At 42.7% G+C, this 14451-nt stretch overlaps 2 protein-coding genes across 3 annotated transcripts; both read left to right on the top strand.

Annotated features, from left to right (window-relative positions):
• Nucleotides 1-2099: 2099 nt before the first annotated feature.
• On the top strand, nucleotides 2100-4501 carry ndufb6 (NADH:ubiquinone oxidoreductase subunit B). Its single transcript, NM_001200616.1, is given in 4 exon segments — nucleotides 2100-2382; nucleotides 3526-3618; nucleotides 3793-3837; nucleotides 4360-4501. Coding segments are annotated over 4 exon segments (390 nt in total). The 5' UTR covers nucleotides 2100-2202; the 3' UTR covers nucleotides 4432-4501.
• A 2422-nt stretch (nucleotides 4502-6923) lies between these two features.
• toporsa (topoisomerase I binding, arginine/serine-rich a) lies at nucleotides 6924-13620 on the top strand. Of its 2 annotated transcripts, none has more exons than XM_017464913.3 (2): nucleotides 6924-6994; nucleotides 10963-13620. In XM_017464913.3, exon 2 carries the CDS (start codon nucleotides 10963-10965, stop codon nucleotides 13225-13227), a length of 2265 nt encoding a protein of 754 aa, XP_017320402.2. In that variant the 5' UTR covers nucleotides 6924-6994; the 3' UTR covers nucleotides 13228-13620. The 2 variants fall into 2 exon arrangements, with proteins under 2 accessions (XP_017320402.2, XP_017320403.2); XM_017464914.3 differs by having other exon boundaries at nucleotides 6968-6988.
• Nucleotides 13621-14451: the final 831 nt, after the last annotated feature.

Genomic DNA, 14451 nt, shown 5'->3' with positions numbered 1-14451 from the left:
CCCAACAGCGCAAGATCTGTTGGTGAAAAGAAGATCATTTGATTGGCAGTTTTGAAACAACAAAATCTTAATCTTTATTTAACTGCGGTTCTGGGCAAATTTCAAGACCTAACTGGTGCTGTAAACATGTCAATTATCACACGCCAGTGTGCAGTAAAAACTGACATCATTACGCCGTACCAATGGAGCTAATGACTGCGAATAACAAGCATCTCATGGAGGAGAGTGATGTGGATTCCCCACCTGTTTCTCCTAGTAAAGGTCACACTTTAAAGAAAGATCACCCAGAGGAAAACGAGATTTCCAATGCAACCATATTAGAACCTTATGAACTCACCTGGCAGAAGATTTTATAAACAGGAAAAAAGCTGGATGATCTTTGGAGGATCTTTGGACTGGCCTCGAAATGCAAGTTTCAGAACTCAAGGATGAAGAATTGAGATTGAAGTTTGCCAAATATGATCGTTACTAAAGACGGTGAAAATTACGCATCAAGAAGGAGAACATTAGAGAGGAGGTAATCTCTCTACTCAGGAAGATTGCTCCATAGTGCCATTGGGAGATGGAAGAGGAGGTGGATGTGGTCCATCAAACTGGTAAAAGAGAAGAAATCTGCCTGCATCAGATTATCATCCAGTTTGACAAAGCACAGAAATGAAATATCTTGTATTTGACTGTTCTGTGGATAAGGTGAAAACATCAGAACAAAATATCCCTCTTTTCCGATCTTACGCAAGGCTGAGGAAGTTAATTGTAATATCTACCCTTGTAGTGAGTTCTTAAGACACAGATGTAATATGAATTCTAGTATTTGCACTTTTTGTGAAGCTCTAATAAAAACATTTTATTAACGTTTTATTCCTGCAAATGTAAAAATAAACAAACAAACAAACAAACAAATTAATTAATGAATTAATTAATTAAATAAACTTGGTGATTACTCCAACTTGAGGTAAAGATACATATTTAACACCTGCCTGTGGATATAAAATGCAAAATATGGTATTAATAATGCCATGATAATGCTTTAGAATTGGATTTATGGTAAATAATAATAATATTATAATCATAAATTTAAGTTTTCTAAATAAATATATAAATAAATATATATTGGCACCCTCTCCAGGGTGTACCCCGCCTTGTGCCCGATGCTCCCTGGAATACACTCCAGGTTTCCCCGTGACCCTGAAAAGGATAAGCGGTATAGAAGATGGATGGATGGATTCAATTCAATTCAATTTTATTTGTATAGCGCTTTTTACAATAGACATTGTCTCAAAGCAGCTTTACAGAAATATCAACATGGTATACAGATATTAAAGGTGTGAATTTATCCCAACTGAGCAAGCCACTGAGTGGCGACGGTGGCAAGGAAAAACTCCCTAAGATGTTTTAAGAGGAAGAAACCTTGAGAGGAACCCGACTCAGAAGGGAACCCATCCTCATCTGGGTAACAACAGATATTGTGAAAAAGTTAATTATGGATTTATATGAAGTCTGTATGGCGTTAAGAGCAGCCGTAGTCCCAGCAGTCTGGAATTAAAGAAGATTTGAGCTCCATCCAGAGGCAGAAAGGATCTGGATCTCTAGTATCTCCATAAATTCGTGTGGGGCTCGGCGAAAGGAGAGAGGGAGAAAGTAGAACAGAATCTAGTCAGGGTAGGCTTGAGTAAACAAATACGTTTTAAGCTTAGACTTAAATGGATGGATGGATAAATATACGCCCCCAGATTTTTTTTTGTCTCTCCAAAACGAGTTGCTTCTCAAATCTATAAAGAATATCTGTAATAACAATACTCTGCGTTTAATTGCTTTATTGTAAGTTTTCTGTGAATGTTAACTCCGTGTATGTTATATTTTCTTTCTTTTTGACTTTATTCTGTTAATGCGTTGTTTTGGTTGTGATTATTGAAGTGTTGTTACTGTAAGACCTATTTTGTATTATTATTATTATTATTATTATTATTATTATTATTATTATTATTATTATTATTATTTTAATAACCGAAAAGAAGAACAAAATGGCGCTGTGTATTTTTTGTACTTCCGGTTCATGACGCGGTGCATTGTGGGATCGTTGTCCTCTCTCAGATGTCATTGTGAGCTGGTTTGGTGTTAGAGTTATTATACTGTATTATTAGTTATTATTGTTATAGTGAGTGAGTGTGTGTGAGAGTGAGTGAGTGAGTGAGTGAGTGAGTGATGTCGGGCTACACGGCGGAGGAGAAGCTCCGGCTGCAGCAGTTAACGTCTCTGCGGCGCCGCTGGCTGAAAGATCAGGAGCTCAGCGCCCGGGAGCCGGCGACTAAACCCGCGGCTCCGGGCCGAGTGCAGGCCTTCTGGAGCTCCTTCCTCCAGCCTCAGTCCCTCTGGAGGATCTACGTGAGTGTTTTAATTACATTAATACACTTTATATTACCCAATTATCTCTAAATACAAACACTTTGGAGCATGTATGCGAGTCACACCAGCGATAATTCATCACACACACACAATAATAATTCATAATAATAATAATAAAATGTGGGGTCCTACAGTCTGAGACCACGTTGAAATATATATATATATATATATATATATATATATATATTATATATATATATATATATATATATATAATGCGATATACAATAAAATGTGGGGTCCTAAATTCTGAGACTATGTTGAAAATCTGGGATTTTATATTTAATACAAAGAAATTAAATGTTTAATGTCTTGTATATTTAATAATAAGATTTTGCACTGTATCCTGTAATTAATGTGTGATATTGACCCATGTTGTTAACTTCATTCAAATCTTAGGTCATGTCTAATCTCTTCTATTGAAGCATGTGATCAGACAAAGGACACTGATGGATTTGATCTAAATTGGATCATCAGGTTTTACACACACTTTGAGTGGAGTCCGTGCCAGCTCGAGTGCACACGGTCTTTAAAGCAAAAAATATTTATACGCGTAAATAGTTCTTAAATTCTAGTTTGCACTCAGGTCGATGTCAGTGAAATCATTTGTAATGAAAACTGTTGCATTAAATTAGAAACAAATAGAAAATAGAAGCATTTTCACTAGTGCTCTCAGAATTTTGGAGCTCACTGTATATCATATAAAAAACTACAACACACATCACAAGGGTTCTTTATACTTCCACATGTAATGATGATGTTGAGTGTGTGTCTGTGTTTGAAAGAGAGTGTGTTTGAGAGAGTGTGTGTATCTGCAGCTCTGCACACTAATGAGAGGACTGGTCTTGTGCACTTTTCCTGCACTGGTTTAGTAAAGATAACCTTGTGTAAATATTATAAACATACGTTAGAGTTGTACGTGATCAGTGTACAGTGCTGAAGTGTGTTAAAGTCCATGCATTATAACTAGATTGTCAACTCACAGGCTCCGCCCCATCTGTCTGCTAATCTACTAGTAAAGGTTTTTATAAATGAGATTATCTTCTTGGATCCTGAATGTATGTGTGTGTGTGTGTGTGTGTGTGTGTGTGTGTGTGTGTGTGTGTGTGTGCGCACGCACAGGCATTTAAGGCGTATAATGTGGGTGCGTTTGCGCTGACCCGTGTCCTCATTCCAGCCTGGGTCGTCCACTACTATGTCAAATACCACCTCAGTGTGAGTATAAACTTCATCATCATATTAGAATGACATCAAAGCAGCATAATAAAGTCAAAGTGTTATAATGATATCAAAGCGACATAATGACATCAAAACATTATAAGCATGTGAGTACTTGTGTCAGTTTCCCACACGGTGCTGAACAGAAGTGTTAACGTGTGTGTGTTACAGAGAAAACCGTACAGTGTGGTGGAGCTGAAACCCAGACTGTTCCCAGTAAGTACGCTTGGACACATATTTTCATTTTACGTACTGTATATACATGTGCAAATATACATTCACATGCCATTTTATTAGGAACACAATACTAATATTGAGTAGAACCATGTTTACTCTCAGAACAGCTTTCATTCTTCAGGGTATGGTTTCCATAAGGTGTTGGAAACATTGCTTAAAGATTCTGCTTCTTGACATGATTACATGACAATTTGTGAGCAGCACAGCCGTGCTGTACCACATCTCAGAGCTGCTGTAGTGGGTTCAGGTCTGGTCACTGAAGAGGATGTTGAAGTACCCTGAACTCATCGTCATTTCCGTGGAACCAGTTTGAGACGACAGCAATACTCAGATATCCTGTAGCATATAAATGATGCTCTGATAGTGTTCAGGTGCTTGGTGTGTTTGTGGAACCCAATGTGTTCTACTGCCTCGTGATTGGCTGATTGGATAGCTGCAGGTGTACAGGTGTTCCTAATAAAGTGACTGGTTTTATGCTTATGAGTTTGTGTGTGTTTACAGGGTGATACCATTCTGGAGACGGGAGAGGTGGTTCCTGAGCTGCCCGAGACTCACGGCCACGCCCACCACTGAGCAGTGCTCCTGTAACATGAACACCTCTGTACATACTTCTGTATCTGATAATAAAGAGCTTTACACACGCTGTACGTCCTCACTGTCATTACTGTAATATTTATCTCATGTTCATATCTTCATTTACTAATTTTCTTCTCTTTAAATCCAGTTTTAGACTGTGATATTATAAAGGTTTTTCCAGATTATTACTTGCTACACTGTATGAGATAACCCCAGTAAAATTGCCTGAATTCTATAATATAATTTGTTCACCATGTTAGGTTTAAATCCTCTTCAAAGCACTGGCATGTTCTGCTTACTCTCACAATCCTCCAAACACCCACAAACCTTAAGTCTCCATGAACAAATGAGACAGCAGTGTATCCTACAGAAACCGAACGTTGTCCACAATGTCAACAAAACAACTCGGAGAGTAAGCTGGAATAACCAACAAAATTACCAAGACTGAAAAACAGTCTGCACGGAATAATAAATATAATGTCCTTACCTTTTAAAGACTTGTAACAAATAATATAACAGTCTAGCACATAAAGCCGAGGAGATAACACTAATAAAATTAAATAAACAGAAACTCTAACCCGGTCAAAGCATCAAAACAGAAGCACATTAATACAGAAGTAAATTTAAGAGAAGTGAGTCCACAAAATCTAGGTGGAGTAATGCAACGACAATATCTTCAATAAAAATCAGAATTCTGTAGAGCTGGAAGGCCGAGTGCAAAAAATAAAAATAACAGAAGAGCGAAAAAGACTCCACTATATAGGTGATGCATTTCACCCCGATATCAAGAGTTTAACACAGTCTCCTGCTGCCTCCGCTTAAATAAAGTCCTTCTGGACACCGTTATATGTAATGTGAAGCCGAGCTGGGTGAAGTACCACGAAGTTGACGCCGAACATCGTTAAATGCGGCCCGGGCCCGGGCGGTCTTGGCTGAGTAATCAGGGAAAACGGAGATGGTCAAATCCCTCACTTTAATGAGCTCTCTCGCACGGCGTAAAATATCAACACAGTCACTGTGAAAGTGGAATCTGCACACAATAGCTCATGGTCGTTCACCAGGCTTGGGCTTTGGCTGAAGGGTCCGGTGGGACCGGTCCAAAACTGGCTCCTTCTCCAGACCAAACGCTTCTTTTAACAAGGCCGCTACAGCAGCAGCCGTGACCTGAATTCCAAATCCTCACATTTATTCTCTAATTGAGTCACGGTGGCAGTGAGAGACTCGATAGTAGTCTTCATGTGAACTATGTCATCGGTGCAACCGCAGAGCGCGTGCTCCATTTCCCCAACAGTACCTTTCAGTGTTGATATGGTAGCCTCGGTAACGACTTTATCACTAGCCAGCTGTGTCTTCACGGCCTGCAGGTCAAGCTGGATAGTAGACAGCGCACCCCCGAGAGTCTCCTGGAGCTTCTGGAGCTCCTTTTAAAAAATATCAGCGATGTCCTTCCTCAGTAAAGCCAGCAGCTTGAGCCTGAGTGCGGCGAAATCAGGGTCACTGCTCGGCGATGTGGAATCAGGGGGAGAAGGGGACTCGCTCACGGTGCGCACACTTGGCCTCAGTCGTGTCTGAATGCTACCACGGGTTTTCGTGTTCTTTCCACACATTTTAACGTACCACAAAGTTAAAATTGCAAACAAGGAAACAGAGTAGAATAAGTCAAAATATATTGTATGACTGAAAAGTGCTAATTAATTACAATTTTAATCGAAATCATCAGGAGCCTTCAACTTCGCGTCCTACTCCATCGAATTCCGAATTCCGAATCACACAAGCACAACTTAATAAGAATGTGTAATAAATGTATTCATTTAGTTATGTACATACAGAATACAGTGTGTATGGTGTTCATAGTGTTCTATACTGGATACAGAATGATTACCATAATAAGCGTATAATACTGGCTATAATAATAATAATAATAATAATAATAATAATGATATGAGCAGAATTAAAGTGTTTGTCTAATTGAAAATTTCCTTTTTGCTGCCAATATTAAGGATCATACTTAAAATCGCTTGTATGTGTTAGCATTCCCATTTATTTATTATTCCCTTTTAGTTACCGATTAACACACCTACTCTTAACTCCATGTTTTTGTCTGAATTCATATTAACCAATACATTTACAAACAAATATCTGTTGCAAAGTATTCGGTAGGATAGAATTTCTATCACATCCAATTGTTTAAAAGTACATAAACAGCTTTTTACAGGCAGTGTTTGTGTTCAAGAGAGTGTGATATATACTTATATAAAATGAGATGTTTTGTGTTAAAAAGAATTATGATGTAAATGTAGATATATAAAATTAGGTTTATGTACAGCACTAATGGAATGAGTTAAAGTAAACCGTGTAGTAACTCTGTTAAAAACATTTCAATTCATTTATAAAAAAATAATAAAATATGTTTAAGATATTTTTTGTCGTACAAATTTAACAACGCAGAGCCTGATGACTTTTATTTTGACATGCCGTCAAAACCGGAAGTATTATTGAAAAAATATCCAGGGAGTCATTTCCGGCCAGGAGAGCCGAGTACAGCTATAAGATTGTGTGTGTAAGTTATAAGTTGTTGTTGTTACGTTACGGTCCGGAACTTTATTCGGGTTTATAATTAAAATCCGTGTTTAATGTTTAACATTTTTATCTGTAAATACACTTTAAATTGTTTATGTCAGTAAGACGGCGAGTTGTTTTTAGCTGGTTTAGCTAACAAAACGTGTGTGTGTATATGTATGTTGTGTGTGTAACTGTGTGTGTGTGTGTGTAACTGTGTGTGTGTGTGTGTGTGTGTGTGTGTGTGTGTGTGTAAAACTGTCTGTCTGTGTGTGTGTAAAACTGTCTGTCTGTGTGTGTGTAAAACTGTCTGTCTGTGTGTAAAACTGTCTGTCTGTGTGTAAAACTGTCTGTCTGTGTGTGTGTGTGTGTGTGTGTAAAACTGTCTGCGTGTGTAAAACTGTCTGCGTGTGTAAAACTGTCTGTGTGTGTGTAACTGTCTGTCTGTCTGTGTGTGTGTAACTGTCTGTCTGTCTGTGTGTGTGTGTGTGTAACTGTCTGTCTGTCTGTGTGTGTGTGTGTGTGTGTGTGTGTGTAAAACTGTCTGCGTGTGTAAAACTGTCTGCGTGTGTAAAACTGTCTGTGTGTGTGTGTGTGTGTGTGTGTGTAACTGTCTGTGTGTGTGTGTAACTGTCTGTGTGTGTGTGTAACTGTGTGTGTGTGTGTGTAACTGTGTGTGTGTGTGTGTAACTGTGTGTCTGTGTGTGTGTGTAACTGTGTGTCTGTGTGTGTGTGTAACTGTGTGTGTGTGTGTGTAACTGTGTGTGTGTGTGTAACTGTGTGTGTGTGTGTGTGTAACTGTCTGTGTGTCTGTGTAACTGTCTGTGTGTCTGTGTGTGTGTGTGTAACTGTCTGTGTGTGTGTGTGTAACTGTCTGTGTGTGTGTGTGTGTGTGTAACTGTCTGTGTGTCTGTGTGTGTAACTGTCTGTGTCTGTGTGTGTGTGTGTAACTGTCTGTGTGTGTGTGTGTAACTGTCTGTGTGTGTGTGTGTAACTGTCTGTGTGTGTGTGTGTAACTGTCTGTGTGTGTGTGTGTGTGTAACTGTCTGTGTGTGTGTGTAACTGTCTGTGTGTGTGTGTAACTGTCTGTGTGTGTGTGTGTGTGTAACTGTCTGTGTGTGTGTGTGTGTGTGTAACTGTCTGTGTGTGTGTGTGTGTGTGTAACTGTCTGTGTGTGTGTGTGTGTGTGTGTAACTGTCTGTGTGTGTGTGTGTGTGTGTAACTGTCTGTGTGTGTGTGTGTGTGTGTAACTGTCTGTGTGTGTGTGTGTGTGTGTGTGTAACTGTGTGTGTGTGTGTGTGTGTGTAACTGTGTGTGTGTGTAACTGTGTGTGTGTGTAACTGTGTGTGTGTGTAACTGTGTGTGTGTGTGTAACTGTCTGTGTGTGTGTGTGTAACTGTCTGTGTGTGTGTGTGTAACTGTCTGTGTGTGTGTGTGTAACTGTCTGTGTGTGTGTGTGTAACTGTCTGTGTGTGTGTGTGTGTGTAACTGTGTAACTGTGTAACTGTGTGTAACTGTGTAACTGTGTGTGTGTGTAACTGTGTGTGTGTGTAACTGTGTGTGTGTGTAACTGTGTGTGTGTGTAACTGTCTGTGTGTGTGTGTGTAATTGTCTGTGTGTGTGTGTAATTGTCTGTGTGTGTGTGTAATTGTCTGTGTGTGTGTGTGTAATTGTCTGTGTGTGTGTGTAACTGTCTGTGTGTGTGTAACTGTCTGTGTGTGTGTGTGTAACTGTCTGTGTGTGTGTGTGTAACTGTCTGTGTGTGTGTGTGTAACTGTCTGTGTGTGTGTGTGTAACTGTCTGTGTGTGTGTGTGTGTGTAACTGTGTAACTGTGTAACTGTGTGTAACTGTGTAACTGTGTGTGTGTGTAACTGTGTGTGTGTGTAACTGTGTGTGTGTGTAACTGTCTGTGTGTGTGTGTGTAATTGTCTGTGTGTGTGTGTAATTGTCTGTGTGTGTGTGTAATTGTCTGTGTGTGTGTGTGTAATTGTCTGTGTGTGTGTGTAACTGTCTGTGTGTGTGTAACTGTCTGTGTGTGTGTGTGTGTGTGTAACTGTGTGTGTGTGTAACTGTCTGTGTGTGTGTGTGTGTAATTGTCTGTGTGTGTGTGTGTGTAATTGTCTGTGTGTGTGTGTGTAATTGTCTGTGTGTGTGTGTGTAATTGTCTGTGTGTGTGTGTAATTGTCTGTGTGTGTGTGTAATTGTCTGTGTGTGTGTGTAACTGTCTGTGTGTGTGTAACTGTCTGTGTGTGTGTGTGTGTGTGTGTAACTGTCTGTGTGTGTAACTGTCTGTGTGTGTAACTGTCTGTGTGTGTAACTGTCTGTGTGTGTAACTGTGTGTGTGTGTAACTGTCTGTGTGTGTGTGTAACTGTCTGTGTGTGTGTGTAACTGTCTGTGTGTGTGTGTAACTGTCTGTGTGTGTGTGTAACTGTCTGTGTGTGTGTAACTGTCTGTGTGTGTGTGTGTGTGTGTGTAACTGTGTGTGTGTGTGTGTGTAACTCTGTGTGTGTGTGTGTGTGTGTAACTGTCTGTGTGTGTGTGTGTGTAACTGTCTGTGTGTGTGTGTAACTGTCTGTGTGTGTGTGTAACTGTGTGTGTGTAACTGTCTGTGTGTGTGTGTAACTGTGTGTGTGTAACTGTCTGTGTGTGTGTGTAACTGTCTGTGTGTGTGTGTAACTGTCTGTGTGTGTGTGTAACTGTCTGTGTGTGTGTGTGTGTAACTGTCTGTGTGTGTGTGTGTGTAACTGTCTGTGTGTGTGTGTGTGTAACTGTCTGTGTGTGTGTGTGTGTGTAACTGTCTGTGTGTGTGTGTGTGTAACTGTCTGTGTGTGTGTGTGTGTAACTGTCTGTGTGTGTGTGTGTGTAACTGTCTGTGTGTGTGTGTGTGTAACTGTCTGTGTGTGTGTGTGTAACTGTCTGTGTGTGTGTGTGTGTGTGTGTAACTGTCTGTGTGTGTGTGTGTGTAACTGTCTGTGTGTGTGTGTAACTGACTGTGTGTGTCTGTGTGTGTCTGTGTGTGTGTGTAACTGTCTGTGTGTGTGTGTGTAACTGTCTGTGTGTGTGTGTGTAACTGCCTGTGTGTGTGTAACTGCCTGTGTGTGTGTAACTGTCTGTGTGTGTGTAACTGTCTGTGTGTGTGTGTGTGTAACTGTCTGTGTGTGTAACTGTCTGTGTGTGTCTGTGTGTGTGTGTGTAACTGTCTGTGTGTGTCTGTGTGTGTGTGTGTAACTGTCTGTGTGTGTGTGTAACTGTCTGTGTGTGTGTGTGTAACTGTTTGTGTGTGTGTGTAACTGTCTGTGTGTGTGTGTAACTGTCTGTGTGTGTGTAACTGTCTGTGTGTGTGTAACTGTCTGTGTGTGTGTGTAACTGTGTCTGTGTGTGTGTGTAACTGTGTCTGTGTGTGTGTGTGTAACTGTCTGTCTGTGTGTGTAACTGTCTGTCTGTGTGTGTAACTGTCTGTCTGTCTGTGTGTGTGTAACTGTCTGTCTGTCTGTGTGTGTGTGTGTGTGTGTGTGTGTGTGTAACTGTCTGTCTGTGTGTGTGTGTAACTGTCTCTGTGTGTGTGTGTGTGTGTGTGTGTGTGTGTGTGTGTGTGTGTGTATGGCTGTGTGTCTCTGTGTAGTGTGTGTAACTGTGTGTGTGTCTGTGTGTCTCTGTGTAGTGTGTGTAACTGTGTGTGTGTATGGCTGTGTGTCTCTGTGTAGTGTGTGTAACTGTGTGTGTGTATGGCTGTGTGTCTCTGTGTAGTGTGTGTAACTGTGTGTGTGTCTGTGTGTCTCTGTGTAGTGTGTGTAACTGTGTGTGTGTATGTCTGTGTGTCTCTGTGTAGTGTGTGTGTAACTGTCTGTGTGTATATGTCTGTCTGTGTGTGTGTGTGTGTGTGTGTGTGTGTGTGTGTGTGTGTGTGTGTGTGTGTGTAATGGTCCTTTATACCTGATGCTGATGCCTTTCCCCTTTGATGTTCCAGATGATGGCCTCCTCAGAGCAGGACGTGGAGCTGCAGAAGGTTGGTGCTGCAGCAGAGGCGGCGTGTAAGGAAACGTCTCCGGACTCTAAGTGTCCGATCTGTCTGGACCGTTTCAGGAACGTTTCGTACGCGGACAGGTGCTTCCACCGGTTCTGTTTCCGCTGCATCCTGGAGTGGGGGAAGAACAAAGCCGAGTGTCCGCTGTGTAAACAGCCCTTCAGCTCCGTGTACCACTCTGTCCGCTCCGAGGACGACTTCAAACTCCACCAGCTGCGTCCGTCCCAGAACGGCTCCTTCGGCAGCGTGCAGGGTCAGAGGTTCCGCTACCGGACCACTCTAACGCACCAGCGCCGCAGGGACGGATGGACACGCGGCAGCTCTCACCGACAGGAAGTGATGCGTTTCCGGCGCTGGCTGTACCGGCGTGGTGTGCGGGTGCGCGGCGTGCGAGATGGTGGTCGTTCCCGGGACACGTCTGCTGAATTCTTCCGGAAAAACCCGGCATGTCTGCACCGACTAGTTCCATGGCTGAAACGGGAGCTGGCAGTGCTCTACGGGTCACATGACTCAGTTGCTGATGTCGTTCTTCAGGTGATATTGTCCCTGATCACACGTCTCGATATGCAAGATGAGACCTTCCTGCGGGAACTCCGCCCCTTCCTGTCATCACGAACCGAGCACTTCCTGCACGAGTTCCTGAGTTTCGCAAAGTCACCGTTCAACATGGAAGCGTACGATCACCACGCTGTTTACGATTGCCCCGCCCCCTTACACATGTCTGTAGTTTCAGAGGATGATGCAGACATTAGCTCCGCTCCTTCACCCTGGGATGATGAAACTCCAGGTCCAAGCTATTCCAGCTCCACGCAAAGTATGTTTACCGTAACCGTTAGTGACTCGGATGTAGACAGCGTGAGTGATGACGAAGAGGAGACTGTAAGTGTTAATGCTAATGCTACCGCTAACATTAATGTCGCTAACGCTGCAGTAGATGAGGACGATCACAGCAGCGATGGAGACTGCGTCATCATAGGCTTCATCAAACCCTCCGCCCAGCGGACTCCCGAGCTCGTCCAGCTGTCTTCTGACTCTGACGCCTCGGTGCAGGAAGAGCCAGAACCGGCTACCTCCAGAGATCTGACCAATCAGAGAAGCCAGAATACAGACGATGCCCCCGCCCACTCTGGTACAAAACACAACTCAAAGAGTAAACACAGGGGCAGGGACTGTTCCTCACGCAGCCACAGGCGGCGCTCTCGCTCACTCAGCTATAAGCACAGAAGAAGAAGCAGAGAAACCACTCACAGCTCTCCATCCCACATGTGCTCACACACACCCCACAGACACAGCAGATACACCGATACACACTACAGCCGAGACACACCGCTACCGGCACATGCACGATCACGATCTAGAACTCATTCACGTTCAAGGTCTAGAACCCGTCCATTCTCTAGGTTTAGTGCTCGTGCATGCTCACGGTCAAGATCTTATACACGCTCGGGGTCCAGAACTCGCGCGCGCTCGGGGTCCAGAACTCGCGCGCGCTCGGGGTCCAGAACTCGCGCGCGCTCACGGTCAAGAACTCGCGCGCGCTCACGGTCAAGAACTCGCGCGCGCTCACGGTCAAGAACTCGCGCGCGCTCACGGTCAAGAACTCGCGCGCGCTCACGGTCAAGAACTCGCGCGCGCTCACGGTCAAGAACTCGCGCGCGCTTCTACAGTGTAAGTTGGAGAATGCAAGCTACTCTCCAGAACAGGAAATGCTCAGTAAGCCCCTCCCCTTCCTCACACAGGAGGTTGAGCCATGACAAGCTCTGTGGAAAGCAGCAGCATAAATCCCTGCATGGGGAGAGCAGGAGGAGGAGGAGGAGGAGCAGAGAGAAGCGTCATCATCACAAGAAGAAGAAGAAGAGAAGGCGGAGCTCCAGCATGGTGGTCGGTGCTGAGCGTAGGAAGCAGCATCGTCATAAGAAAAAACACAAGAGAGAAAGGAGGAATAGGAGTAAGAGGATGGGGCGGGGCTCCGGGGCGAGCTCCCCCACTGTCCTCACAATCCACACTGACCCAGAGTCTGCTGAAGAGGCCACGTCCCTTAGAGATGCTGCAACACCACACAGCGAGCCTCTGAATTCCTGTCCAACCTGCGCCAACACCACAACTCATAACAGCACAGCTTTAAACTGTGCATGTGATAAAACTCCCTTGAAAGAGTCACCACCATACGGCCCATCAAACATCACGCCTCCAAATAATTCCCCATGACCCAGCCGAGCCTCAAACACAGACTCCCCGCGTCACCTCTCTGCACCTGCACAGAGCAGCCAAGCCGAGCTCCCCCTTTAATACCTGCAGAGCCGTCATTATTGTGTCAAACAGATTTAAGGCATAAAATCCTATAAATTGTGGCAGGACAATCCAGATTAAAGTGTTCAAACCATTTTATATGCTAATTACATCATCCTAATGACGTCATGTATTTTCTGATGTGTTTCTATGGAAACAAGTGAACAAACAAATGACTGATCTGTGTTAAAATCGCCTTATTTTCAAACTGAGACTTCGAACATTACAGTGCTGTTGAAATCTGTTTTTAAAGTCGGATGAAGCACTTATTTTTCAGACTGCCTGTAAATATTAAAGATGATTTGAATTTCAGAGTTTGTTTTATTGTTGTTGGTGCGATTGCACAGTGTAACCACACGAGGGCGCTGTGCAGCGCTGCAGTTTATTCCAAAGTTAAAATCAACACTGGATAATTAACACAAAATATCATGTATCCTATAAGAGGAATTGGTATAAATCACTTCATGTTACAATGACTTATAGCTGTTTGTGTATTTTACATTTTTCTTCATTTTAGCATTATGAAGGTCATGTTATGGTTTATGAAAAATGTCCCGAGTGCAAATTCAGAATGTGAATTTATACCTGAGCAGTGAGAAGGTAAAAAAAATCTAAGTCACACCACAGGAGATAAATAGTTTGCCTGCTCAACAAACCATGCTCAAATACTGAAACATAAATCTACATGTATACTACATCAGATAAAGAGACATACAGTTCCCTTCAATAATATTGGCACCCTTGGTAAATATGAGCAAAGAAGGGTGTCAAAATGGTCTTTATTGTTTAACCTTTTGATCTTTTGTTCAAAAACTTCACAAAAATACTCAGCTCTCATGGATATCAAACAATTACAAACACAACACAGGTTTATCCAAAGAAAATTTTGGTTAAATATAGGTGTGCACTAATTATTGACACCCTTTTAGTCAAGATATTGTGCTAGCTCCCTTTGCCAAGATAACAGCTCTGAGTCTTTTCCTATAATGCCTGATAAGGTTGGAGAATACATGGTGAGGGATCTGAGAGCGTTCCTCCATACACAACCTCTCCCGATCCTTCACATTTCGAGGTCCATGCTGGTGGACTCTCCTCTTCAGTTCACCCCACAGGTTTTCTATGGGGTTCAGGTCAGGGGACTGG

This window comes from Ictalurus punctatus, chromosome 3 (assembly GCF_001660625.3).
Source record: "Ictalurus punctatus breed USDA103 chromosome 3, Coco_2.0, whole genome shotgun sequence".
Classification (NCBI taxonomy): domain Eukaryota; kingdom Metazoa; phylum Chordata; class Actinopteri; order Siluriformes; family Ictaluridae; genus Ictalurus; species Ictalurus punctatus.
Note: the sequence above shows the minus strand (reverse complement) of the source record. Positions and strands in the feature narration are given on the sequence as shown.